Source organism: Pogona vitticeps, chromosome 4 (genome assembly GCF_051106095.1).
Source record: "Pogona vitticeps strain Pit_001003342236 chromosome 4, PviZW2.1, whole genome shotgun sequence".
NCBI classification, from domain to species: Eukaryota; Metazoa; Chordata; class Lepidosauria; order Squamata; family Agamidae; genus Pogona; species Pogona vitticeps.
In genome coordinates this window covers 73,479,168-73,505,461 of record NC_135786.1, presented here as the reverse complement: position 1 = coordinate 73,505,461, position 26,294 = coordinate 73,479,168, and the positions used below count along the sequence as shown (strand labels likewise).

At 40.0% G+C, this 26,294-nt stretch overlaps 1 protein-coding gene across 1 annotated transcript in view; it reads right to left on the bottom strand.

Annotated features, from left to right (window-relative positions):
- The window catches only part of HOOK1 (hook microtubule tethering protein 1), a 44,624-nt gene that overhangs the window by 5,440 nt on the left and 12,890 nt on the right, over window positions 1-26,294 (bottom strand). The window contains exons 5-21 of the mRNA XM_020789871.3: window positions 25,563-25,695; window positions 23,869-23,936; window positions 22,324-22,386; window positions 21,749-21,832; window positions 18,945-19,111; window positions 17,038-17,178; window positions 14,761-14,962; window positions 13,853-13,963; window positions 9,728-9,815; window positions 9,585-9,645; window positions 8,713-8,853; window positions 8,329-8,422; window positions 7,763-7,797; window positions 6,898-6,980; window positions 4,496-4,596; window positions 4,082-4,183; window positions 3,763-3,831 (exon numbers count right to left, since the gene is read on the bottom strand). Of these exons, the coding sequence (XP_020645530.2) occupies window positions 3,763-3,831; window positions 4,082-4,183; window positions 4,496-4,596; window positions 6,898-6,980; window positions 7,763-7,797; window positions 8,329-8,422; window positions 8,713-8,853; window positions 9,585-9,645; window positions 9,728-9,815; window positions 13,853-13,963; window positions 14,761-14,962; window positions 17,038-17,178; window positions 18,945-19,111; window positions 21,749-21,832; window positions 22,324-22,386; window positions 23,869-23,936; window positions 25,563-25,695 (1,743 nt within the window). The remainder of the gene's footprint in view (window positions 1-3,762; window positions 3,832-4,081; window positions 4,184-4,495; window positions 4,597-6,897; window positions 6,981-7,762; window positions 7,798-8,328; window positions 8,423-8,712; window positions 8,854-9,584; window positions 9,646-9,727; window positions 9,816-13,852; window positions 13,964-14,760; window positions 14,963-17,037; window positions 17,179-18,944; window positions 19,112-21,748; window positions 21,833-22,323; window positions 22,387-23,868; window positions 23,937-25,562; window positions 25,696-26,294) is intronic.

Here is a 26,294-nt window from a genome sequence, read left to right as displayed (position 1 = left end):
CAATATCAGCCACCTGGCTGGGGGGGGGGGAGAAGGGCTTTAGGTTTTTTTTGTTTTGTTTTGATTTTGTTTTAAATAGTGATTATTAATTGTCATCAATTAAGAGAGACCAACAGTGGATTTTGGGGCAGCCATTGAGGTGGTGCTGGGTAGGGGAAGGAATGGCGGTGGAGGTAGAACATGCCCACGAAGGAGAAGAGAGGTTAGATATCTTACATCTATCCCCTCTTCTAGTCCTACACCCAACCAGATGGTATCAGGTGACCATATCAGCAAACCCTCGAGCCACACAGTGCTGTTGATGAACGCTAGGTCAGTACAAACTAAGACTGCCCTCATCCATGATGTAATTCTGGATGAGGGTGCTGACCTGGTGTGTACTACTGAGACCTGGCTGGGAGAGGAGGGTAGTGTTCCCCTCTCCCTGGGTACTCGGTCCAGCACCAATGTCGCTCGGAGGGTCGGGGAGGGGGAGTTGCTATAGTCTATAGGAGTTCTATCTCCTTGACCAGGCTTCCTGTCCCTTTGAGAGGCGGTCTTGAGGGCCTGTATTGTGTGTTGGGCTTACAAGACAGATTGGGGATTCTATTGGTGTACCGCCCACCCTGCTGCGTACCAACAGTCTCCCTGCCTGAGCTGACGGAGGTAGACTCAGACCTGGTGTTGAGGACTCCCAGGCTGTTGGTGCTGGGGGACCTCAACATCCATGCTGAGGCTGCCTTCACTGGGGTGGCTCAGGACTTCATGGCCGCAATGACAACCATGGGGCTGTCTCAGTGTGTCATCGGCCCAACACATGAGAAGGGCCAACCCGGGCAGTTGACACGATTGCGCCTAAGCGCCCTCTGCCTGCACGCAGAGCCCAGACAGCTCCTTGGCATACTTCTGAACTGCGGGCGATGAAGCAAGAGGGGAGACGGCTAGAGCGCAGGTGGAGGAAGTCCTGCTGGGAGTCCGATTGAACACAACTTAGAGCCCATTATCAGGCCTATTTCATGGCAATATGGATGGCGAAATGGCAATATTTCTTCAGCCGCATTGCTTCCTCAGAATGTCATCCAGCAGAGCTGTTTTGGGTAGTCCTGGTTCTTCAAACAGGAAATCTGGTGGAGGTCCTGGACTGCTCATCAGCTCGCTGTGACGAGTTTGCCATTCATTTTGAGGGAAAAATCGCTCAGATTCGCAGTGGGTTGGACTCCACTGTTACTGCAGAATCAGAGGATGTGCCCAGTGTGATGTACTTAGGTCAAGTATTAATGGATGAGTTTCAATTGTTGAGACCTGAGGATGTGGACAGGGTGCTTGGATCTGTCCGTTCTACCACCACTCCACTCGAACCTTGCCCATCCTGGCTAATTGGAAGATCTGCCAGGGGGGGTTGCACCTGGGTCCAGGAGGCCGTGAACACCTCCTTGAGAGAAGGAGTGGTCCCTACTGCATTGAAAGAGACGGCAATTTGGCCACTCCTAAAAAAGCCTAACCTGGACCCAAGGCTGGTGGTTAACTACCGACCAGTGGCGAACCTCCCTTATTTGGGCAAGGTGTTGGAGCGGGTTGTGGCCAGGCAACTCCAGGCGCTGCTGGATGAAACGGATTTTCTGGATCCACTTCAATCGGGTTTCAGGCTGGGTTTTGGTACAGAGACTGCCTTGGTCGCCCTGTATGATGACCTTTGCCAGGAGAGAGACGGGGGAGTGTGACCCTGTTGATACTCCTGGACCTCTCAGCGGCTTTCGACACCATCGACCATGGTGTCCTTTTGGATAGGCTGGCTGGATTGGGAGTTGGGGGCACCCCTCTACGGTGGTTCCGCTTCTTCCTGGCTCACCGTGTCCAGAGGGTGATGCTGGGGAACAGTCGCTTTGTCCCATGGCGTTTATGTCATGGGGTTCCTCAGGGCTCAATACTGTCCCCTATGCTGTTTAACATCTACATGAAACCACTGGGAGAGGTCATCAGGAGATTCCGGCTGAGGAGTCAGCAATATGCTGATGATACTCAGCTCTACCTCTCGTTTTCCACCAATCCAGGTGAGGCAGTTTCTGTGCTGAACTCGTGTCTGGGCCTGATAATGGACTGGATGAGGGTTAATAAATTGAAACTCAATCCAGACAAGACAGAAGTGCTGTTAGTGGGTGCTTCGCCAGAAAGGCTGGAGGGCCATTTCCCTGCCCTGAATGGGGTTACATTCCCCCTAAGGGACAGGGTCCGCAGCCTGGGGGTATTCCTGGACCCCAGTCTAACTCTAGAAGACCAGGTGGACTTGGTGGCCAGGGGCACCTTCCTTCAGCTGCGGAAATTATACCAGCTACAGCCCTACCTGGACGAGCGGAGTCTCGTGACAGTTACACACGGACTGGTAACATCTCGTATAGATTGCTGCAATACACTCTACGTAGGTCTGCCTTTGAAGACGGTCCGGCGACTGCAACTGGTCCAGAATCGAGCTGCGCGGCTGGTGAGTGGTGGGGCCACTAGGGGACACATCAAGCCGATTCTGTTTAAGATACATTCGCTACCAGTTGCTGCCCGGGCCCAATTCAAAGTGCTTGTTTTGACATATAAAGCCCTAAACGGCTTGGGCCCTGGATACCTGAAGGACTGCCTCCTTCCATATGAACCTACCCGGCAGTTAAGATCTAGCCAGGGGGCCCTTTTGAAAGAGCTGTCCCTCAAGGAGGTAAGAGGGATGGCTTGTAGACAAAGGGCTTTTTCGGCAGCTGCCCCCAGACTATGGAATGCCCTCCCAATTGAGGTCAATCTGGCGCCGACGCTGATGACATTTTGGTGCCAGGTCAAAACCTTCCTGTTCCAGAAGGCTTTTAATTGAAACAATATCAACTGTGGGTCCTGGGGGCAATTTTTAGAGTATATATTTTAATTGTATTTCAATTGTCTTATCTTTTTATTGTATTTTAATTGTTGTAAGCCGCCCAGAGACCTTTGGGTAGTGAAGACGGCATATAAGTTAAATAAATAAATAAATAAATACAATACTAAGAGGGACGTGGTGGCACTGCGGGTTAAACTGCTGACGCCTCTGTGCTGCAAGGTCAGAAGACCAAGCAGTCGTAAGATCGAATCCACGCGACGGAGTGAGCTCTCATCGCTTGTCCCAGCTCCTGCCAAACTAGCAGTTCGAAAGCATGTAAAAATGCGAGTAGATAAATAGGTACCACCTTGGTGGGAAGGTAACAGCGTTCTGTGTCTAGTCGCGCTGGCCATGTGACCATGGAAACTTTATTTGGACAAACGCTGGCTCTATGGCTTGAATCGGGGATGAGCACTGTGCCCTAGAGTCAGACATGACTGGACTAAATGTAGGGAAACCTTTACCTTTACCTTACTAAATGAGAAGTTTGGCATTTCCCATTCGTTGCTGGCATCTGTGGTGAAAACCTTGGTCGGAACCGTTAAGTAGTCTTTAAGCACAGCACTTCAATAGAGAAGCTTCAGGAGGGAAGTAGATTTCTTAAACAAAAGCTCTTTTCTTAAAGAGAAGTCATTTTTAAAGATGGAACTCCTTATAAGCCTTGTGCCCCGTTGACACAAAGTGACAAAAAATGGGGGGGGGGGAGGTGACAAATGCTTCATCTGATTGTATATTTTGGAATAGTATAAAATATTCTATCCTTTGAAGAGAAGGAGAGCTTTTGAATTCCAATAAAAGTTGTTGGAAGTCTTAATTTGTGTTTAGGCATGTGTTTGTATGTTATTTCATTCTCCACCCCTTTTCTCTCTCTTCCATAGATTTTAGCTCACCTTGTTATACCAGGCAGACACAATTAGCTTTTCTTCATGGTCATGGAGCTTGGCCAGTTTGCATTCACCCTAAAAAAAAGCACATTCCTTTTAAAATGTTGGGAAACTATATGGGCCTCCCATATCATTTAAAACTCATCAACTCAATTAAGGTTTATGTCATTTCCCAAGGAGATTCATGCAACTGAGACAGAGTTGTGCCTTAACTGTTTGATCTGATTCCCCCTCCACCATAAACACAGCACTTTAGACTGCCGTATTTGAACTAAGTACTTGAAATAAACCACCATGCAGAAAAATATGTTTAAATTATTTTTACCTCAAGCGCTTCAATTCTTTTATCTTTCTCAGCCAACTGCTTTCTGAGCAACATGATTTCAGCAGATGCTGGATTTAATTTGGGATCTAATGTTTTTATCACCTGCACAAAAATGAAAATGAAATGTCTTTAGAAACCTTATCCAATCACAAATGAGTTCAGAAATTAGCTATGCACTGTTACATCATAAGAAACAGCACAATATTTTCCAGTATTGGGGAAAATGCCATCTATATTAAATATTTATAAAGCAGTCTGTCCTGCTAAATGGAAATTGAAACCACAAAACTATGAATCCCAACCGCAACACCGAGAATGAATTTGCCTTTACATTTGCTGGAAGCTGGCATGAGAGAATGGCCTCAAGTTCTAGAATTATAAAACTGACTAGAAAATGCAGAACATAATACTCACACTTCTTGCTTTTTCCAAATACATCTTGTATCTCTCTTCCATTGACCTCATATCTTCATCTTTCTTACGTAAAGCTGTCTCCAGTTCCTCAATCCTTTGTGCTATTTCCAAGAAAACCCCATATAATCAGTGGAAACAAATTATGTTTTATCAAAGCATAACTGATGATTATGTCATCAGCCTATGACATAAATCTTTAATTTAATTATGCTTCTTATGACCCCCTTCCAGTTCTGAGACTCCCTAGGAATCCCTTTCAACCTTGAGAACACTTTGGGAGTCTCAAAAAATGGAGGGGACAACCTTCAACCTTTAACATCGAAAATCATCACCAGAATTCGGACTCATGGTCATGATCTAGTTCAATATATAGGTCAATATATCTGAGAATACTACGTTGGTGAAGGCTACATTAAAGGTATAAGTTGCATGTCCTCAAGTGATAAGCCAGGGACATCTGCTCTGTTGACCGTTTTTTCTACCATCAGCTACAGCTTTGCTGGCATGTGCTAGAAGCACAGGACCAAGCCATTGCATATACAGTGGTGCCTTGAATTACAAACGTCCCAACCTACGAACATTGAGTTACGAACAGCTCCAATAGTTATTCCGGGAATCTTAATTCCATTTTGGGATTCCTCCAATCTAGCCTTTCGCATGATGTATTTAAACAACAGGGGGACAATATACAGCTTTGTCGTACTCCTTTCCCAATTTAGAACAATTCAGTTGTTCCATATTCAGTTCTAACTCTGGCTTCCTGTCCCACATATAGATATCTCAGGAGACAGATAAGGTGGTCAGGCACTCCCATTTCTTTAAGAACTTGCCTTAGTTTGCTGGGGTCCACAGTCAAAAGATTTTGCATAGTCAATGAAGCAGAAGTAGATGTTTTTCTGGAACTCTCCCACTTTCACCATAATCCAGCGCATGTTAGCAATTTGGTCTCTAGTTCCTCTGCCCCTTCGAAATCCAGCTTGTACTTCTGGGAGTTCTCGGTCCACATACTGCTGAAGCCTACCTTGTAGGATTTTGAGCATAACCTTGATAGTGTGTAAAATGAGTGCAATTGTACGGTAGTTGGAGCATTCTTTGGCACTGCCCTTCTTTGCAATTGGTATATAGACTGATCTTTTCCAATCCTCTGGCCACTGCTGAGTTTTCCAAACTTACTGGAATATTGAGTGTAGCACCTTAACAGTGTCATCATTTAAGATTTTAAATAATTCCACAGCAATGCCATCACCTCCACTAGGGTTGTTTGTCATGCTTTCTAAGGCCCACTTGACTTCACTCTCCAGGATGTCTGGCTCAAGGTCAGCAACTACACTGTCTGGGTTGTCCAGGACATCCAGATTTTTCTGGTATAATTCCTCTGTGTATTCTTGCCACCTCTTCTTGATATCTTCTGCTTCTGTGAGGTCCCTACCATTTTTGTCCTTTATCATGTCCATCTTTGCAGAAAATGTTCCTTTGATATCTCCAATTTTCTTGAACAGATCTCTGGTTTTTCCCTTCCTATTATTTTTCTCTATTTCTTTGAACTGTTCTTTTAAGAAGGCCCTCTTGTCTCTCCTTGCTATTCTTTGGAAGTCTCAATTTTCTGTAACTTTCCCTATCTCTCTTGAATTTTGTTTCCCTTCTCTTCTGTTATTCGTAAGGCCTCATTGGACAGCCACTTTGCTTTCTTGCATTTCCTTTTCTTTGGGATGGTTTTTATTGCTGCCTCCTGTACAATCTTATGAGCCTCCATTCATAGTTCTTCAGGTACTGTGTCCACCAAATCTAGCTCCATAAATCTGTTCTTCACTTCCGCTGAGTATTCATAAGGGGTTTGGTTTAGATTATATCTGAGTAGCCCAGTGGTTTTTCCTACTCTCTTCAGTTTAAGCTTGAATTTTGCTATAGGAAGCTGATGATCAGAGCCACAATCAGCTCCAGGTCTTGTTTTTGCTGCCTGTATAGAGCTTCTCCATCTTTGGCTGCAGAGAATATAATCAATCTGATTTCGATATTGCCCATCCAGTGATTTCCATGTATAGAGTCGCCGCTTGCGTTGTTGGAAATGAGTGTTTGTGATGACCAGCTTGTTCTCTTGACAAAACTATTTGCTATTGCCCTGCTTCACTCTGAACTCTAAGGCCAAACTTACCTGTTGTTCCTTTTATCTCTTGACTCCCTACTTCAGCACTCCAGTCCCCTATAATGAGAAGATCTTTCTTTGGTGTCAATTCTAGAAGGTGTTGTAAGTCTTCATAGAATAGGTCAATTTCAGCCTCTTTAGCATTGGTGGTTGGTGCATGGGTAGCCTAGTCGCTTCCAAAGATTAGGAAGGCATAAGAATAAAGCTTAATGAAGTAACACCTACAGTCGAAAGTGGCAGTTGGCTAGGAACCACTTACCATTTTGATTCAGATCTGGCTGGAGGTCCGCAAGAAGAGCCTCTTTTTTCTGAAGCTCATCATGCACTTCACTTAACTTCTCCCTGGAAGATGCAGTATTTTGAATCAGATGTCTAATCCCATTAGTATTTCACATTCTAAAAGAATGATAATAACTGAATAAAAGCTCCTTGTACTTGTCTTATAACACAAAATAAGCTGCACCAAAAGCAAGCATTATTGAGTGTGAACCCAAAATAAAATGCTTAGGAAGACTTAGAAAACTGAAGAAAATTGACGTTTATTTTAAAGCAAATCTATGGCAAGCATTTTAGGCCTTTTGTACGAAGAAGTGCAAAAATGCATGTTAAAGGGAAAGATGAAAAAATACTTCTATTGGTACATCAAGATCAGACAGAACAAATATTTGCTATAAGTTATATATACAATAGGGGTAGGAAAAGATCACCCTCTGGCCTGTCTGTGGCCCCCAAATCCATTGTTTTTTAATTGCAAGGAGGCTTTGGTGTTATAAAAGGAGGGCAAGGGGACATATGTAGAAGCAGCCTTCTAAGGTCCAGAGGTAGGCTTTTACAGCCTTTGGACCCCTGGAAGTTGCTCATACAGAACACTTTAAATGTTTAGACAGCATTAGGGACAAGCACAGCAGAATGTACAAAACAGAAATGAATTATTAGAGGGAATTGACATGCTTGCTTCCCCCAAAGAGAGGTAACGGGGAGCTAGAAAAGCATTATTCCTTCTCATTCCTCATCAGTAGTGCAAGAATGAACAGAAATAAAGTTATTAAAACATCTTTCTCTTTATCTTTTTTTCACAAACAGACATAGTACCCTAAAAATAGTAGATATAATGCTTAACTTACATATGTGCTGCTATTTTCTGCTTCAACTTGCTGGACTACAAAAAAAAAAACATTACACTGCTTAGAAACTATTAGGCTACATCAAAAGTAATACAAATGTACACAGACATTCACACACCCCATATGTAAGTTGCAGTCCTAAGCATCAGACACTGCATAGGAGACACACAAGATATTGCAATCTAGTAGTCCAGATTTAACAATGGCCAGTTCAAGAATGTCAACCTTGGGGATTTCTCTCCCTGACCTGGCTTGAGCAAGAAAGGCTGTACACAAAATGCTCTCTCATTTATCTATGTCACCACTCCGTGAACTTCTGGAATTGGCCACACATTTGAACCTAGAACTCACATGGAAATCAAACACTTTGTCACATATGCCATGCTGCCTAGAAAAAGGACTGCATCCATACTGCCAGGATACGGTCATCCTTTTGTCTTCACATTTCCTTAGGCAAAACACACCATATTCTCATTGTGAAAGAAGTATTCAGCCACAAAATCATGGCTCTTAGATCAAAAACAATTATAATCACCATTTTGAGATGCATAAGCCTAAATACCTACCCCATCTCCTTCTGTTCTAGACTCTTGATCCTGCAAGGTCTTCTGGAGGTCCTCAATTTGCTGCTGCAGCTCATCAACACGCTCCTTGCTCAGTCTATTGGGAAACATGTTTTAAAACAAGTAACACCTACACACACATATACAAAATTACATATAAGTTTAAAACTTTGTTAGCCTAATCAGGAACTATGTGTTCTAGAACTGGGGGAGGGGGGAAATTACCCACTTTTACAGATAGCCATTTTCTTTATCCTTGTTTTGCAGAGCTTCTTCTTATTTTGTTTTCAGTTACATATGCTCTACAAAGTCGGCTATGAATCTACCAAATATACACTATATTCCACATTTCCAAAAACACAAGTTTTATGTTGAATAAAAAATTACCTGTTTTCCGTCTCTAATTCATTTATTGTCCGATGCTTTTTTTCTAGCTTCTCTTGAAGCTCCATAATGCGCTCATTTTCGGACCCTTCTTGTTGCAAGTGGAGCATCTTGTTTTCATGCTGTAGTCGAATGAACATTTCTCTGAGGTTTGAAAACAAAGTTAGTCGATGTTACTTAAGTCTCTTCTTTCTCCAAAGACCTGGGAGGAGCTTGGTTCGTTTTTGATGATACAGTCACCAAGTGCATTTTTAGAACAACACATGGCATTTTCCAGTTTTATTCAACTACAAAGCTTCAAAACATAGCACATTTTAAAGTTGCGCAGGGGGGGAAATATGTACGTACTGTAAAGCTTGTAAAGTCTCCTCCTCCTCTAAAGTGTCCCACCACCACCACATTATCATTCAAATGTCTTTTTCAAAAATGTGCAATTAAAGCAACATCCAGGAAAAGAGAAGCAAAAGGGACTTTATTCAGAAAGCAAAGAAGCTCTTGAATCGACCAGTTTTGTATATGATCACCTGGATTTGGACCATCACATTATATGCTTCACACTGAGGACTTCCAGAGGAATTCACACATGTTGAAATGGGGCTACTGAATCTGACTTACTACTAGAATATGACGTTTAAATTGGGTGCCTTAAAACACACTCTCTGGACTTTCTTTACATAACTGTTCAGTAAATTAATAAACATCAAAGATATTACTACATAATTTTATGGAGAAAATCCAGAGAATGCATTTTCTGGTACACAATTTAAAAATCAAGCTTCAGTAAATGATCCTTTAATATTTATAGAAGCATAAATGATGTATCACTTGGTCTCAACACATTCACAGTCTTCCCATATGCTTGTTTCTCTTCTTACCTATATTCCACAGGCAAAATTTCTGCAGCAAGATTTTCATGACTTTTCACCAAAGGTATATCTGGAACCATAAAGCAGAATAATAAGGTTATCTCCAATGTATGTCACAAAATGCTTCTAAAGAAAGGGGGAGAGGGAATTACCTGCTTGGTTCAGATGATCCTGTTGCATTTGTGAACACCTGAGCTCTTCATTTGTCTCTTTCAGTGCATCACGCTGTATTATCAATCTCTGAAATGTTTAAAAAAAACTTAATTTGAAAAGATGTAATTTTTTTTTTAAAAAATGTTCTTCTGTCTACATAATATGAGAGTTTAAATTGTTCCTTCCATCTTCCAAATGGGTTTCCTGGATAATACTGGGTATTAAAACTGAATGATTAAATATGTTTATGCTATTAACAAGAAGGCATTCTCTTGTATAAATGTCCTCAAGGCATTACAATTTTCAAATGCACCTTTGCTTTGTATGCCTTGTATGCTGGGGTGAGGCTGGCAGGCACTTAGATCAGGGTCTTTTTCAGTAGCAGTACTGTCATCATGTAACACTCCCCTCCCACAATGAAATACATGTGTAGGTATCCTTCAGTCTTGAGGACTATGGTAACGTGCTCTCTACAGAGGACTTGGAACAGCGTCTAGTGTGGCTGAGAAGGCCAATTCGAGAGTGACAATCCCTTCCACACTGAAGACAAATACAATCTGTCCCCTGTCCAGCTGCCTGATTTTACTGCTTTCGGGACTGCCTCTTCAGGCCAAGGCAAAGAGGCAATGAACTACATAGGATTTATACATAAGGAAATACATGATTATACATTCTACTCAAATTCGCATAAGACATGGTCTAGAACACTGGTTCTTAACCTTGGGTTACTCAGGAGTTTTGGACTGCAACTCCCAGAAGCCTTCACCACCAGCTGTCCTGACTGGGGTTTCTGGGAGTTGCAGTTCAAAAGTATCCGAGTAACAAAGGTTAAGAACCACTGGTCTAGAATAGATGCATGCTGGATTCCAATAAGCTGGATAAAAGTGATGAAGACTATAGACACGCTACCAAGAACTTTGTTGATCATAGTCCAGTTATTTAACAACTGAATATACAAAACAAAGCATCCTTTTGGATAATGAACACTAATCTTTTGCAAAATGAAGATTTTAAGAAAGAAGCGATGCAAGAAATGTCTTGGTTCTTTAAGGAAAATAAAACTCCAAATGTACCAATCAGAGTAGTCTGGGATGCAAGAAAAGCCAAGCTAAGAGGGATAGTTATAAAGCATGCAGCAAGACAAAAAAGGAAAAAAAATACAAAAATACGAAGAATTAGGGGAAAAAACTCTTCCAGTTAGAACAGTCAAAACAAAATAGCTCAACTGAAAAAATAGTAGATAATATGAAATCAGTACATCAAATAAATCTATGGTGGATGTCAGAAATGGCAATGAAGATAAAACAAGCGAAACAAAATTTCTTTGAAAAAGCAAACAAACCAGGCAGATGGTTGCCTATAGACTGAGAAAAGAACAAACAAGAAACCAAATTATAAACCTTAAAGACCAGGAAGGAAAGACTAAATGAGAGCAGAAGGAAATTTTAAAAAAATTGTCAAGGATTTATATCAAGTGTTATACAAAGAACCAGGGAAATCAATAATAAAGCAAAGAGTTTCAATTAAAGAAATAATCTAAAGAAAATAGAGATGTTGAATTCCTCAATAACAATGTATGAAGTGGCGGAAGCTATTAGAAAACAAAAGAATAATAAATCTGCAGAAAGTGACAGAATACCGGCTGAATATTACAAGAATTTTGAAGAAGTTCTAGGTTTACTCTTTAAGAAATTAATAGAAGAAATAGAAACAGAAGAAGAAATTCCCACTTCATGGAAAGAAGCAATAATTTCAGTGAAGTTACAGATCCATCAGAAATCCAAAACTCTAGACCAATTTTGTTATTGAATGTAGATTATAAAATTCTTGCATCAATATTAGCAAACAGATTGAAAAAAGTTTTGGTGCAGATCATTCATCAGGACCAATCTGGATTCTTACCAAAAAAACAAATGAAAAACAATATCAGGATAGTATTGAATGTCTTGGGATACTATGAAGCCCACCCTGAAAAACAGATGGCATTAATATTTTTTGATGTAGAGAAGGCCTTTGACAATATGAACTGGAATTTTTTGCTGACACAGTTGCAATTAATGGAAGCTGGAGAGAAGTTTATAGGAGAAATTAAAGCAATATATTCTAAACAAGAATTTAGAATCACAGTGAATGAAGAGCTGACAGAAACAATTCTAATTGAAAAAGGCACAAGGCAAGGATGCCCGCTGTCTGCCCTACTGTTTATATGTTGGAAGTCCTGAACCAACAAATCAGAGAGGATAAGAGAATCAAAGGTTAAAGATTTCAAAATTCAAGCCTACGCTGATGATTTAGTAATAATCTTAGAAGAACCTATGATGTCAATAGAAACATTAATAGAGACAATAACTGGATATGGATGTATGTCAAGTCTTAAAATAAATAAACAAAAAACAAAAATTATGATGAAAAATATAACAAAAGAAGAAAAGGAACAATTATGAAAACACTCCGGATGTTAAGAAACGTGTCAGGTTAGGTACTTAGGAATTAATATGACCAAAAAACAACAAAAACAACAAAAAACACAAGTACATTGATAAAGGACAATTATATGGAAGTAATGAAAGAAATCAAAGTAGACTTGCAGAAATGGTCTAAACTCCAATTATCCCTAATGGGTAGAATAGCCACAATAAAAGTTACACCTGATAACTGCAGCTAGAATTGTATATTCCAGTAAGTGGAAGACTACAAAGGTGCCGACAAAGAAAGAATTTATTGAGAAGATCTTGGAACTAGCAGAAATGGATATTTTGACGGATATACTAAACGATAGACTGGATAATAATAAATGGGAACCTCTTTATACTTGGATGAAATCTACACTAATTTAAGTAGAATAGATTAGATTAATATTATGTTAGAGATTATAAGACAAGATGAAATGAATGGAACATATTGTAATAAATCACTCCAGTTGCAACAGATAAAAAAGTAGAAAAAATACAATAAAAATACCGTATTTTTCCGTGTACAAGATGAGACTTTTTACTTAAATAATTGGACCAAAAATTGAGAGTAATTTTATACAGGGCAGGCAGCCGCTTTCCCTGTCTTTTGCGAAGCTACAGAGTAAAATCACCTTTGAAAGGGCAGCACACTCGCACCCCTTTGATCCTGAAGCAGCCATGAAAGGGCGTCAGGATCAAAGAGGAATGCACGCGCTGCCCTTTCATGGCTGCATTAGCTATTTCCTAAGTTCTGCAGTGCTTAGAAAGCGGGAAAGGCAGTCTGGAAAGGGTGTCAGGATCAAAGGGGTGTGTGCGTGCTGCCCTTTCATGGCTGCATTACCCATTTCCTAAGTTCCACAGGACTTAAAAAGCAGGAAAGGCAGCCAGGAAAGGGCATTAGGATCAAAGGGGCGCGCGCGTACTGCCCTTTCATGGCTGCATTAGCCATTTCCTAAGTTCCTCAGGGCTTAGAAAGCAGGAAAGGCAGCCAGGAAAGGGCGTCAGGATCAAAGGGGTGCGCGCGTACTGCCCTTTCATGGCTCCATTAGCCATTTCCTAAGTTCCGTAGGGCTTAGAAAGTGGGAAAGGCAGCCGGGAAAGGGCGTCAGGATCAAAGGGGCATGCACGCGCACTGCCCTCAAATTTTCTAATTTGGGTGTTAGAAAAGGGGGGGGTGTTGTCTTATACTTTGGATCGTCTTGTAAACGGAAAAATACAGCATTTATTTTAAAAATTACATAGGATTGCTGACACAGTTTTGTAACAATAACAGTAATAACAGTGTGCTGTCAAGTCACTTTTGACTTACAGCAACCTTTCCGGGGTTTTCTAGATAGAGAGTATTCAGAAGTAGTCTACTATTTCCTTCTTCTGGGGGTGCCCTGGGAGTGTGCAGCTTGCCCATGACATCTTTGATGTCCAACTGCTATACGATCTGTTTTAGTCAGTGTATTCTATGTGTTTATCAAGATTCACTCTAATTATATTTATGAAATAATTACAGTAGTATCTATTTCTGTTTTTCTTTTCATTCTAAAACATTTCCTTAAAGATTCAGAGGCTAACATTCCTAGGACAATCCATCCTCATGATACCTCCCTGCTTATCTTCCCTCCTAATTATTCAAGAACAATTTGCTAATGTATTTCCATGACACATGCGAAGTCTTACTTCCTTCTCCTTAAGTAAAGCTTCATGCTTTTCTTCTAGTCGCTTCTGTTCAAATGCCAGTGTATCAGCTCTTTTGGATTCTTCAGAGAGTTTGTTATGAAGCTCTTGGACCTTGTTTAAAATGGCAAACACATGTTTTCTTTAAAAGACGACACAAGTTATTTATTTGAAACATGTTCTCAGGTGTTGGACTGGGAAGACATATGATCACAACCAGAATTTCACTATTATTCAACAAAAATGCCTTTTTGAGTTCTGATTATTAGCTTTGTGCTCCTTCTCAGCAACATTCTGACTTCATTTGTCTCAACTATTAGTTTGTGGCTGTTATTCATCTGTTATATATAACATTTTGTACATATCCCATAGTACTGGCTCCTTGACAAACAGGCAATCCTACTGTATCTTTAAGCTCATACAACAGTGTGAATAGTCTAGTGGGCTGGAGATGAATGTTGCCCCCAACCTTCTGGATTAAACTCAAATAGTCTGATGCAGCTGCTGCCTGTACAAAGCTGACCCATTCCCCCAGAAGAGCTGCCTCAGACACTCAAAGAAAAATTAGTCTCCAACTATATATAAATTCTGACATGCACAGGAGCACACACAAATGTCTAGTCTTTAAAAAGGCCCAGTAATAGTAACCTAAGCTCTGCACGTACATACTCAAATCTCTCCTACCCAAACCTTTAAGGATATGGAATATGTTTTAGTGTGGCTGTTTACTGATCAAGCATAAAGATGCTTCAAAATACGAGGAAAGAATTGGAGCCATTGTTCATTTTGAGAAGAGCTTAACTATGAATTTCAATAAATTCTGAACACTGTCACCATTTTCTAGAACTGAAAAGGGAGGAGGAAACAGGAGTACAAATAATACAGTATGTGAGGGAAAGTTCATTTCTCACCTGCCTTTTGTAGGATTCTAGTTGTGCGCGGGCTGCATTTGCTTTCTTTAACTCTTCCTCTAGGCTAACTGTATTATGCATGTACATCATGTTTGTTTCCTGAAGAGATTTCACCTGCCTGCGGAAGTCATTCAGGTCCTCCAGTTTTTTACGATACACCTCAACAGTTGATTCCAGTTTATTTGCCTTGTCAGCAATTGTCCTGTAAAGCACAATCAAAGATAGGGCTTTCTTATCTCAGAAATATAAACTGGCTGTAGACAAGTTATTAAATTTTCTATTAAAAACTGTGTCTCTCACTACTCTTGGAAAACAAACCACAAAGGTGGCTAGCAAGTGGAATAAGATGCAATTTATCACACCAATTTCTGAAGTGTATTGCTTTTCAAAGAATACCAACCATGGGAGTAATGCAGCCTAACCCCTCAGCTGAGATTTCAAAAGTTCAGTATATGAGTGATAACTCCAAGCAGCATTTATGACGGAGATCAACATGTAAATCCTTACGCAAAATGCACTTAGTTCCAAGACACTACAGGTTTCTTTTATTGAAACAAACTACTTTAAAAAATCTAGAAGCCTTTTAACTTTTTTGAGGTGACCTCTCCAGACCAAAACATGCAGTATTCCTATGGGGTTCATAAGGAAGCCAACTGAAAAGGAGCTGCCGTATTTTTCGCTCCATAAGACGCACCTCTCCATAAGACGCACCAAATTTTTAGGAGAAGAAAACAGGAAAAAATAATCTGTTTTCTTCGCTCCATAAGACGCACAGACTTTCCACCCCCCTGTTTTGTGGGAAAAAAGTGTGTCTTATAGAGGGAAAAATACGGTATATTTTAAAAACCTAAAGGGATGGATGTAAAGCATTAAACATATAACAGCTAAAATCCAACAGTAAGTCACAACTAAAGTAGGCCTGTGACTAAAAGGTACACAGGTGCTGACTCACAAATTCCCAATGATTCAAAGAGTTTGCTTTAGTTGCAACTTACTACTGGATTTCAGCCAATATAGTACATTCTAATTAAGGTAGCCAAAGAAATAGGTCAAATTCCTGGCACTTCTTTGTAAATGTTGCTAAGGCTGACAAAACTATACTAGAATAAGTAATACTTGATGCCCTTGTATTGAAAGTACAAAACATTCCAAGAAATGGTAAGAGAGAGTAGCATGGGTTGTTATTTGTATGTCTTCAAGCACAGAAATGATAAGTTGAGCAAATGATAAGTGGAGCAAATGATAAGTTGAGCATACCTAATGTTATAAAAACCATATTCCAATAGTTCTTATGCCACACATTAGGAACACGAAATTTTCTTCAGTAAGTTGCATACACCTATTAGTTCCACTTCAGTGTTGCATTAGGACCTTAGATATGCAAGCGTCCTAGATCCTGATTCTGTTATAACTTGTGGAAACCCACTGAAAAGTGTATCTATGTTTGTACAGTAGTGCCTCGCACTGCGACATTAATTCGTTCCGCAAAAATCTCTGCAGAACAAAAACGTCGCTATGCGATATTAAAAAGCCCATAGAAACACATTGAAACCCCTTCAATGCGTTCCTATGGGCTGGAAACTCACCGTTCAGCAAAGATCCTCCATAATGCGGCCATTTTCGCTGCCTCTTAAGTGAGGAATCCGTCCCTAAACACAGCGGGCGGCCATGTTTTTCTCCCAGCTGCCATTTTGAAACCGCCGATCAGCTGTGTGAAAATGGTCACTTTGCAATGCTCGGTTCCCCAAGCAGGGAACCAATCATTGCAAAGCGAAATTCCCCCATGGGGAACATCGCAAAGCGATCGCTTTTGCGATCGCAAAAAATGTGTTGCAAAGCGATTTCGTCGCTAAACGGAGCGGTCGCTATGCGAGGCACCACTGTATATATTGTATCCAGCTTTTCTAAAAGTGCTGGTCATGACTTTTAAACCCTTTATGGTTCAGGTCCAGGCTATATGAAAGAACACATCTCTCCGTATAAGCTCAAGATCCTGGGGGCAGCGACTTCTCCCAGACTCACCATTCTCAGACATACATCTGGTGAAGATCTGAGAGACGGCTTTTTCTGTGGCTGTTCCCACAGCCATAGCTGTGGCTCACATAAGGGAAGGGATTTATTTTAACCTTTTGCCCTATTTTCAACCAACCATAGAAAATCCTCCCTCCCTTTCTCTACATTCCCTTCTGGACTTTTCTGTCAAAAACGCCAAACTCTGAGATATTAGCAAAGTGACAGGATTTTTAATATTGAATGGCAACTTGACTCAAGTCATACCTAAGAACATCAATTTCATCTTTTAGGGCCCTAGATTCTTCAGCCAAAGATGTCAACTCATCATTTCGATGCTGAAGTTCTATTAGTTGTTTCTCAAGCTCTTCACAGTGAACACGATAATCATCTTTTGCAGCTTCAAGCCTATGCAAAGACAAAATGGGATGAATTGAGAGAGTTTGGTACTAGTCTGCAAATATTAAACATTTGTGCTCATTTAGAGTACTGAACTTTTATTTCAGATCTGCAAAGGTGGCACAAAAATAAGTGATGTTGTTTTAGCACAAAAAGAACACTGTCTTAATTCTTCATATATATATATATGAAGAATCATATATATATATATATGAAGAATTATATACAAATTCAAGGCACAAATTAAATGTACACCATGGCTGCCCAGACCTAATTAATCACTATAACTTCAAAATCTACTTCTGTCATCTATCTTCTAGACTGATACGCAAACTTATCTTAATTAGATTATATAAATAACGGATAAACAGAAAATACTAGAGTCTTTCGGCATGATAAAAAATTAAATGTCCAAAACAAATGTCCAAGGCAATTAAATTAAAGAGGAGCAGTAAAAAAAGCCAATTAAAAATAGATGCACAACCAACAATTTTTTGTATTTAAGTTATATCATATAGAGATTACACAAGAACATATATAAATTAAAATATAGTGCATTTAAATACATTTAAATATACTGTATTTTTCCATGTACAAAACAATATTTTCTCTAAATTCATTAGAGGAAAAACTGAGCATCATTTTATACACAGAAGGAGGTGGAGGCAAAGGAGCAGCCACACTCAGCTGCCTCTTATGGCTACCCACTGATTGCTGCCACCACCTCCAGATCGCCTCCTACAGCGCCACTCGCAGGCTCTCTTTGGGCAGGGGACAAGGTGTGATGTGAGCTGCAGGTCAGCCCTGGCACTGGAGGAGTTGATCGGGCGGCAGCAGTCAATGGGCAGCCACGAAGGACGGCCCAGCGTGGCTGCTCCTCCGCCTCTTGCTGCTGTCACCACTGCCGTTGTCCGATTGTCTCCTCCAGCACCGTGCCAGGGTCACCTCCAGCTCATGTCGCCACCTTGTCCCCTGCACAAAGGCAGCCCGCAAGTGGCACTGGAGGAGGTGATCCGCCAGCAGCAGCAGTCAATGGGCAGCTGCAAGAGGCGGCAGCAGGAGGTGGAGGAGCGGCCGCGCTGTGCAGCCCCTCACGGCTGCCCATTGACTGTTCCTCTGCCTCTGGCAAGGGTCAAAATTGGGGGCCGTCTTATACATTGGGGGGGTCGTATACATACAAAAATATAGTAAACGCCACACAAACTGAAAGCAACTAGAAAGTCATTACAATTCATTACAGCTACATACTGCAATAATTAGAAGAAGCAAGCATATAATAATAAGCATAACACAGACAGGAATCGCATCACCTTTCTCAACAGCTGGGAGGGAGGAAGTTTTATGCAATGCATCAAGAAAGTGCATAAAGCAAGTCCTGCAAACCTCTCTAGAGACTATGTTCCTTATTTCACCTGCAAATGTTGCACAGGTATTCCTATGAGTCTCTGTGGAGTATACTACCCCCTAAGCAAGGCCTTTTCAGACAATGTTCACCAACAAGCAGCTCAATGTGAGAATAGGCATACCAGAATTCTGGCCCAGGCTGTTCTGGATTTTACAGACAACAATCAGCATTTCAAAGCAAACCTAAAAACCTGCAGGCAGGGAGTATCGCCATGCCAAAACTGGAGTAATATCAGCAGTTTACTTCTACTTTAAAAAAAGCAAGCACTCATGCTTTGCTTCAGTTATAGCATCCAAAAGTATAATTTAAAAATATGTGAAGTAATACATTGCTGGGATTTATCAATTTAATAGATTGTATTAATCCACACCTGAAATTTTCTTCTTGAAGCTGTTCTAGCTGCAACTGTGCCTGGAAATACTTTTTTGCTACAGCAGTATTTGTATCATCCAGAGAGCCATCCAGCTGGTCCAACCTGTCATTCATGCTCTCATTTTCAGACATCAAACTGCTCTTTTCTTCCTGAAGAGCAGCCACCTAAAGATGCAGAATACACTTCAGGATTACAGGTCCAGGGAGACACCTGGTATAAATATTTCAATGATTCAACTACCAACTTAGAAAGCCTTATGCTAAACCAACGCCATATATTATTACATGGATTAGGGGAGCCTTCCATAAACCTGTCCACACTCCCAGTTGTTTTGGGCTACAAATTAAATCAATCTCAGCCAACAGTGGCAAAGATTGAGGGTGATGGGTCTAAATTTTACCTGGAGGGTGCTGGACTGAGGAAAACAAACTTAGGAGGGGAAAAGATATATATTTTTAAAGCACACAAATCTGGCAAAGTTTATATACTTTTGCTACCTGCTATTAAATTATAGTAATTATGTGCCTATTTAAATAATTTTGAAATAATGCCATTTTTAATGTCAGTAAACTTATTTTTAACTTTGTGCTTAGGTTTTCAGGCTTAGGATGAACTCCAAGGATCACCTTCAGTTCAGGAGCTTCATTCAGCAGTCAGCGGTCAAACCTTGCATGGGTGCAAAAAGCATTACCACATGCAAGAACCCACAGATTTACTGCCTCACATGGTTCAGTTTCTAGTACTACTGTTTACAGATCTGCAAATGGAGCTATCAAGTCACTGTTTCTCGTCCACTTGCAACTCTTCACAACTTGGCCTGGCACATGTTAGGACCTGCCATGAATTCAAGGTGATCAGCCATGATGATGAAATGGAATCTCCAGCAAAAATGGCACAGTTTGGAAACATTCCTTTCTCTCGATTGCAGCTCCCAGAATCCAACCATTGCCAACTCAGCTGGTGGCCTTTCTGGCTGAGGGATTAGGTAGGCTGTCATTCAGAAAAGCAAAATTTCCAGATTCTGGAAAGGGGCAGGCCATTACACAGTAACTATATTAGTTGCTAGTCACAACCAACAAAGGGAGGCCTTCGCTATCATATCCACCTTATGAATGTGCAGATTCACTGGCCCAGAGAAGCTTGGAACTTAATGCAGAACTAGATGGATGGTCTTATCCAATGGCACACCTGATAAAAGAATGCAAGAACTGCCTTGCTAGACCAGACCAAGGTCCATCTAGATAAAGTTTCCAGTATATGAGGAGCCAGAAATAAAAGTTACACAGCAGGTGGAAGCCTTGATTAAAAATGAAGAAAATACTCCCCAGTTTATAAACTGAAGACAGAAGAACAATATTGCACTAGCACTCGGCAGTGAATGCTTTGGGCAAAAAGCAGTTACGCAAATTTGCTTGCTTACTTATTTAAAATATTTATATTCTGCTTTTCTTCCCACAGGGGGCCCAAGGTGGCTCACGACAGATTTTAAAACACTATATAAAGATCATATTCAAAAAGCAATTAAAAGGGGTTACAAAAAGCCAAAACTATAAAACAAAGCAAACCACCTACGCAACATTATTTACAGAAGAACATGCATCTGCAATTTCTAAAAGAGTTGCTAGTTAAGAAACAGGAACATAACAGTCATAAAGAGGACAGAGATTAAGAGAACAGAACCATGAAGCTTTTTCTTCCTCCTAGTGAAAGCCACTGTGTTAATTTTAATATACCAAACATCAGAGCAGGTCACATGTTAGTTCACTGAAACTTAAGAGTGCAATGTGTGCTTTGGGTTACTGCTCCCTGAAACAAAAAGAAACCTACCTTTCTTAAATTCTTGTAAAGTATCATGGGAGACCTTATAAGTGAATTTATTAACAATTAGTTTAAGCAAGAAGTGTAATTTTTTTGATTTTTCAAATAAACATGCATCTTCAGTACATCAAGGTGGCATTAATTTATTGAACCAAACAATCTTCTACATGTCTTTCTGATCTGCAAGTATCAGACTGGATTCATGAGTATTATGTATTTAAATTTCTACTGGACATTTTCTGTAACCAATTAGAGGAGATTGCTCTTTGGGGAGAAAAAAAAACTACTCAGAAAGAGAAGAAGGAACCCATGCTTAATTCCATGTCTGTTTTTTCAGAAGTAAGTCTAAATTCCTAAGGCCCTACTGACATATTATGAAGTACGCAATGAATACTGAAGGGGGGGCATTGTGTGCCCCACAAACCTTTTCCTTGCTTGGCCCAAGTTCCTTTTTCCATGCCAAAAGGTACACCTTTTAATAAAGGAAATGGTATACATTTCCCATGAAGAAGGGCACAGCTAAGTGCCTTTGTCCCACTTAGGAAGTGTCAGGATACTACTTTGCCAAAAAAAAGTCCAACCACTCTAAAAAGTATTGAAAATATGCCTCTCTGCAGCAGTAATAAATATATGACAGAAAACTCCGTACTGAATTTACCTAATGAGAAATAAAATTCACCAGTGAATGTCTAACTGTACAATACTTTTCTTAAAAGAGAAGTGACTACAGTTGTCTAGAAGTAAATGAAGATTGTTCTACAGACCTTTTCTTCCCATTCAGCCATATACCAGACACAACTCTAATATATAATATAAAAACTTAAATACAAGGTCCCTGCGCAGTGAACACCACATATCCTAATTCGCAAAAAGTGTAGAACAGTGAAACTACAACAGGAGGAAATAAGCTTGTTTTGAGGAATATATACTTTAATCTCTCTGTATGAATGCACTTGGAGCACAACAATGGGCAATGTGCTTACCTGCAGGTCTAATTCTTGACATCTCTGCTTTAGTTCTTCTTTTTCTGCTATTACTTCAGTAAGTTCTTCCAAAGCTCTTTTCAACTTTGTTGAAAAACGTTAAAATTCACATTTTCAATTATAAAAAACATACAGTTTGTAGCCATACAACCAGCAGCTTCGACCCTCCACCCTCCAAAAAATTATGGTCAGGTTTTCATTCAAGAAAACTGAGGAATTCTAAGTAAAGAGAAAGCTAGTCCTTAGAACTGTGATATTTCTACATGATAACCACAATGAAATCTGCCTCCTAGGAAAGCATTAACCCAAACTGCAAGTGTCTTCAAAATCTATCAGTTTGTTTTTTCGCTGTATTAGCTAATGCTAAAACAATGAGCATCAACACACAAGCCTTTGGGGGTGTGGGAAACCTTAAAACAGGAGTTGCCTTTCTTAGTAGTGTCTCACAGGTTGCAAAGTCAAAAGGTCATTTCATCAAGTGACCACTTTGCTTCTGTCATTAGGCAGAAATGGCTACAAGCACATACTGATAAATTTACTAGTTGGAAGTCAATTATATTATGTGGAATACATACCTGTTGCTCAAGATCCCCAGGTAAGTCACTTGCTACAAAGCCCACTATTTCTTTGCTCATTAACTACAACAGTGAAAACAAAAGCAGTTTAGATGCAATTATATATGCTCATAGATTTATTTATCTATGACAAAATTCATCTGTCTCAAACATTGTCCTCAACAGACTGAACTCCGAACAATGGTCTTTATGATGCAGGAGCCTTTTGATATTGATCATATACGGTACAGCATACAGTACGTGGACACATGAAATTGAATTAGCTGCTATATAAATAGTCCTGCTTGACATTTAAAAAATCCATTTTCCTTTTCCAGACAGCTGACTGGCATAAGCCAAATCAGTGTAGTACAACAAATGAATTGTTTTTTTGTTAAACAAAAGTAGAATAAAAATTGTGGGTAAAATCATGTTGCCTGACAAACAGGGACAGAGAGAAAGAAAAGCAAGAAGGTATGCCTGAATCTTGTGCAGATTTATTCAGAATCAAGCTTATCTGTCAGGGCAGCTGCCACACTATTTTGCTCAAAGACTATATGATACCGGCATAATTTCAGAAAGGAATTTTGTGAGATAATGCAGGTTACTTGGATGTAAATTCTTCTGGCATCTCACAATGATGACTGCTTTCTGGCTTCTTAAGTTTGGTTATAGTTATTATTTTTTGTTATCTTAAAACCTGGATCAATGGAATCGAATGACTGGTTATTTCTAATAAAGTATTTCCCTAGTATTATGTTTTTATTTGTTCTAATTAGCAAATATTCATTGTTTATCAAGATATAAAGTAAAAAAAGGAATGTTTGCACCTGGAAATGAAACCATCATTATTATTAGCTAGGCATTTGTAGTATATTTCACCATGTAAAATGGCTCACACAAAATCAAATCCAAAAACATCCGGTATAGGGTGGGACTGTGAACGCTACTGTGAACACTAACAAAGCACACCTTAACAGAGCAAGGTGATTTAACAGAATCTGGGAAGCTGAGAGCACTGCTGTCAGGATTGCCAGACTACATTTTGACTCCAGACTCCCAGCATAAGGCGGAATGATCGAAGTTGAAATACCAGACTGAGATGTTGCTACCCTCTCCAGAAATTAGTATCAACAACATATAATTAATGGTTCCAGTGGCAAAGAGAGCAGAAAAATAATGCAACAGCAGACATGGAAAGTGACTCTGATGGAGGAGCTTTCATAGACAATTCCTGTGACACTGAAGTTAACTCTTGTAGATACTGCACATAAAAGGCAATGGTAAATCACTGCTGAATAGTTACACTTCAAAAATCTTAGGCTGAGACAATCTAAAACGAAACAAGAGACATGTAAGACGAGACTCTCAGGCAAGAAGGCACTCGATCAGTTACTGGGGAAGAGCAAAAGGTTAATTATGAATAGTGCTGTTGCTAATGAAGCAAAAAAAAAAAAAAAAAAGCGCACATCTAGCCACAGAGGCAAAAGGGAAGTATGATGTTATGTGATGGATATAATTGGAAGATGCAATATGAGAAGAACACTACAACTGAAGTTTTCTTACCTCTTGAATAGCTGCCATGACAACGTGCTGGACAGATTCCTCTAATGTCATTATAACTTGAATATGTTCTACAAGGCAAAAAATATATATAATTATGAGTGGACTCAACGTCATTAGCGAGGGATACACTAAAGAAGATCCACTAAAATGGAGATGAATTGTTAGTTACAACTAACATTAGTCTCATAAACTTCAATGGGCATGGGGAGCTCATGGACTGGACTGGAGTGGAGGGTTCACACCTACATCTGGACTGGGGAGTGGATACCCTGATCATGAGCTGCCTATGTCAGTGGGTCTACTCTACATAATATGAATGGATTTAGCCCATTTCCCCCAAAAATTAATCAACTGTTTAGTATGCTCCCAGAAAATACAGAGCATGTTGCGAAAGACTGGGCTATATTATGGTATTTCAAGTTGTATTTCCATCAAAAAACTGTGCCATTGTATTGTGGGGTAAATGATTAAGCCACTTACCAATCCATGAAAGAAAAAGCTAGCACGTTTGGTTAAATACAATTTGTCATGTCATCTAGAACTGTTTTTTATGCTAACCACATAATTTATGCTAACTAAATTTCAAATAGTTTCATTTGCAACCATGGGTTATGAAACTAGCTTGCTGAAACTAACCATAGTACTAGCTGTGAGTTCAATTCCCCACTCTGCCTCCTTGACAGGGCTGAACCCGATGACCCACAGGGTCCCTCCCAGCTCTGTATTTCTAAGATTCTAAGATTCTAAACACAATCCCAAGTCCTCATCACATGGTGAATGTCTCTTCAGATCATGTAGGAAAATAGGGGAGTAGGCACCCAAAAGGCTGAAGCTCACCATAATATATACAAATCACACAATGGTTTAGTTTATTGTAACATGTAAATATAGCCAAGTTTAGTTTGACTTTCGGTCCTAAGCCATCCAACCTGGACGTAATCAAATTTCAAAGAAACTTGTCGCCAAGCAAATGTGGGACTGTACCCATGGCTTTACTTAGCTTCAGTTACTCTAATTACTATTACAGGTAGTATCCTAGTCCCAGTCTCAACTAGAGTAGACTCACAGTATTGGTTGCTGAACAGTAAGTTAACATTTGTGTGGACATCTCCTCGAGTCGCTGACTGAATTCTTCTTCCATAACTTACAGTTGCTGACGATATCATCAGCTGCAACAATTTTTCAGAAAGAACACATTACTGATTTCCTCTCCAGAAGATCCCAAGACTCCTATCATCCTGACATTTTCAGTAATTAAAGATTCCCCACTCCTGTCTCCTATTTCTTCAACAGCTTCCAGACAAACAAAGAGATTCCATGATGGATGGGGTAGATTGGAAATGAGTCTACTACAGTTGGGACTGGCAATAGGATGCTGGCCTATTCATTACAAATACAGTCTTAACACATTACATTTGAAAACCACACAGGTAACAAAAAAACCCTCATAAAAATAAAATGAAAAACATGCCTGAGAACTCAGATACAGTTACTTTAATTTTTTTTTAATTATTCAAATTGTTTAAAAAGTGTTAGCTTATTGTGCATCGTAACTGACACAGAAAGGAGGAGGTGAATTGTAATTATCAGTTCAAACTACTTCACAGGTTCTCTGCACAATCTATTAATTGTTATCATTTGTAAAGCTCTGACAACTGCACGGGAATTGATGATTCTCTAGAAAAAATATTTACCTTGCTTTTTTTCACAGTTGACTGCACAACCTAAAATCAGCTGCAGTAACCTGCCCAGCTCTACTGGGTCAGAGTGCTCAGATATCCGGCTTAAATCAGGAAGGAGATCCTCTGAAATCTGCTGACCCAAAAACTACATAATTGAAAGAAAGATAATCCAAATAAAAATTCATTATGGAAATGAAAAAAAAAACAAGTCCATGACATCACGCATTCACTGGATTCACTTTTTTTTATCTCCCAGCAAGGGTCACTTTTTTGGTCAAGCATATGCCAAGATAAGTTTACAAGATCTACTGAAATATACTGGTCATATAGTATACAACTACATAACAACAAACAACAACTATGGAAAACTAGTATAGACCATACATACAGAAAAGCTGGACACTGATCTACCACCAGTCATTTACTGACAGCGGAAGGTAAGCAGGCAGGCCCAATGCCAATTGTGAGGTACTCTAGAGAATGCCTAGCAACCAGTATGTCTTTAGACCAATGATATCCTATCAACCTTGACACTGGTAACTCTGCTGAAGAAGCAAGAGTGACTGCAACCTACTATCAGTCAGTTAAGGCAGGTTCATTTGATTCAATGGAGCTTCTGGAGAAACTGACTCATGAAATTCCCAGTGATTCAATGGGCCTACTCTAGAGCAATTTACTAAGCAACAGGATTTTGACCATTGCCTCATAAATCCCCAATGAATCGATTAGATGAAGTTAACACAA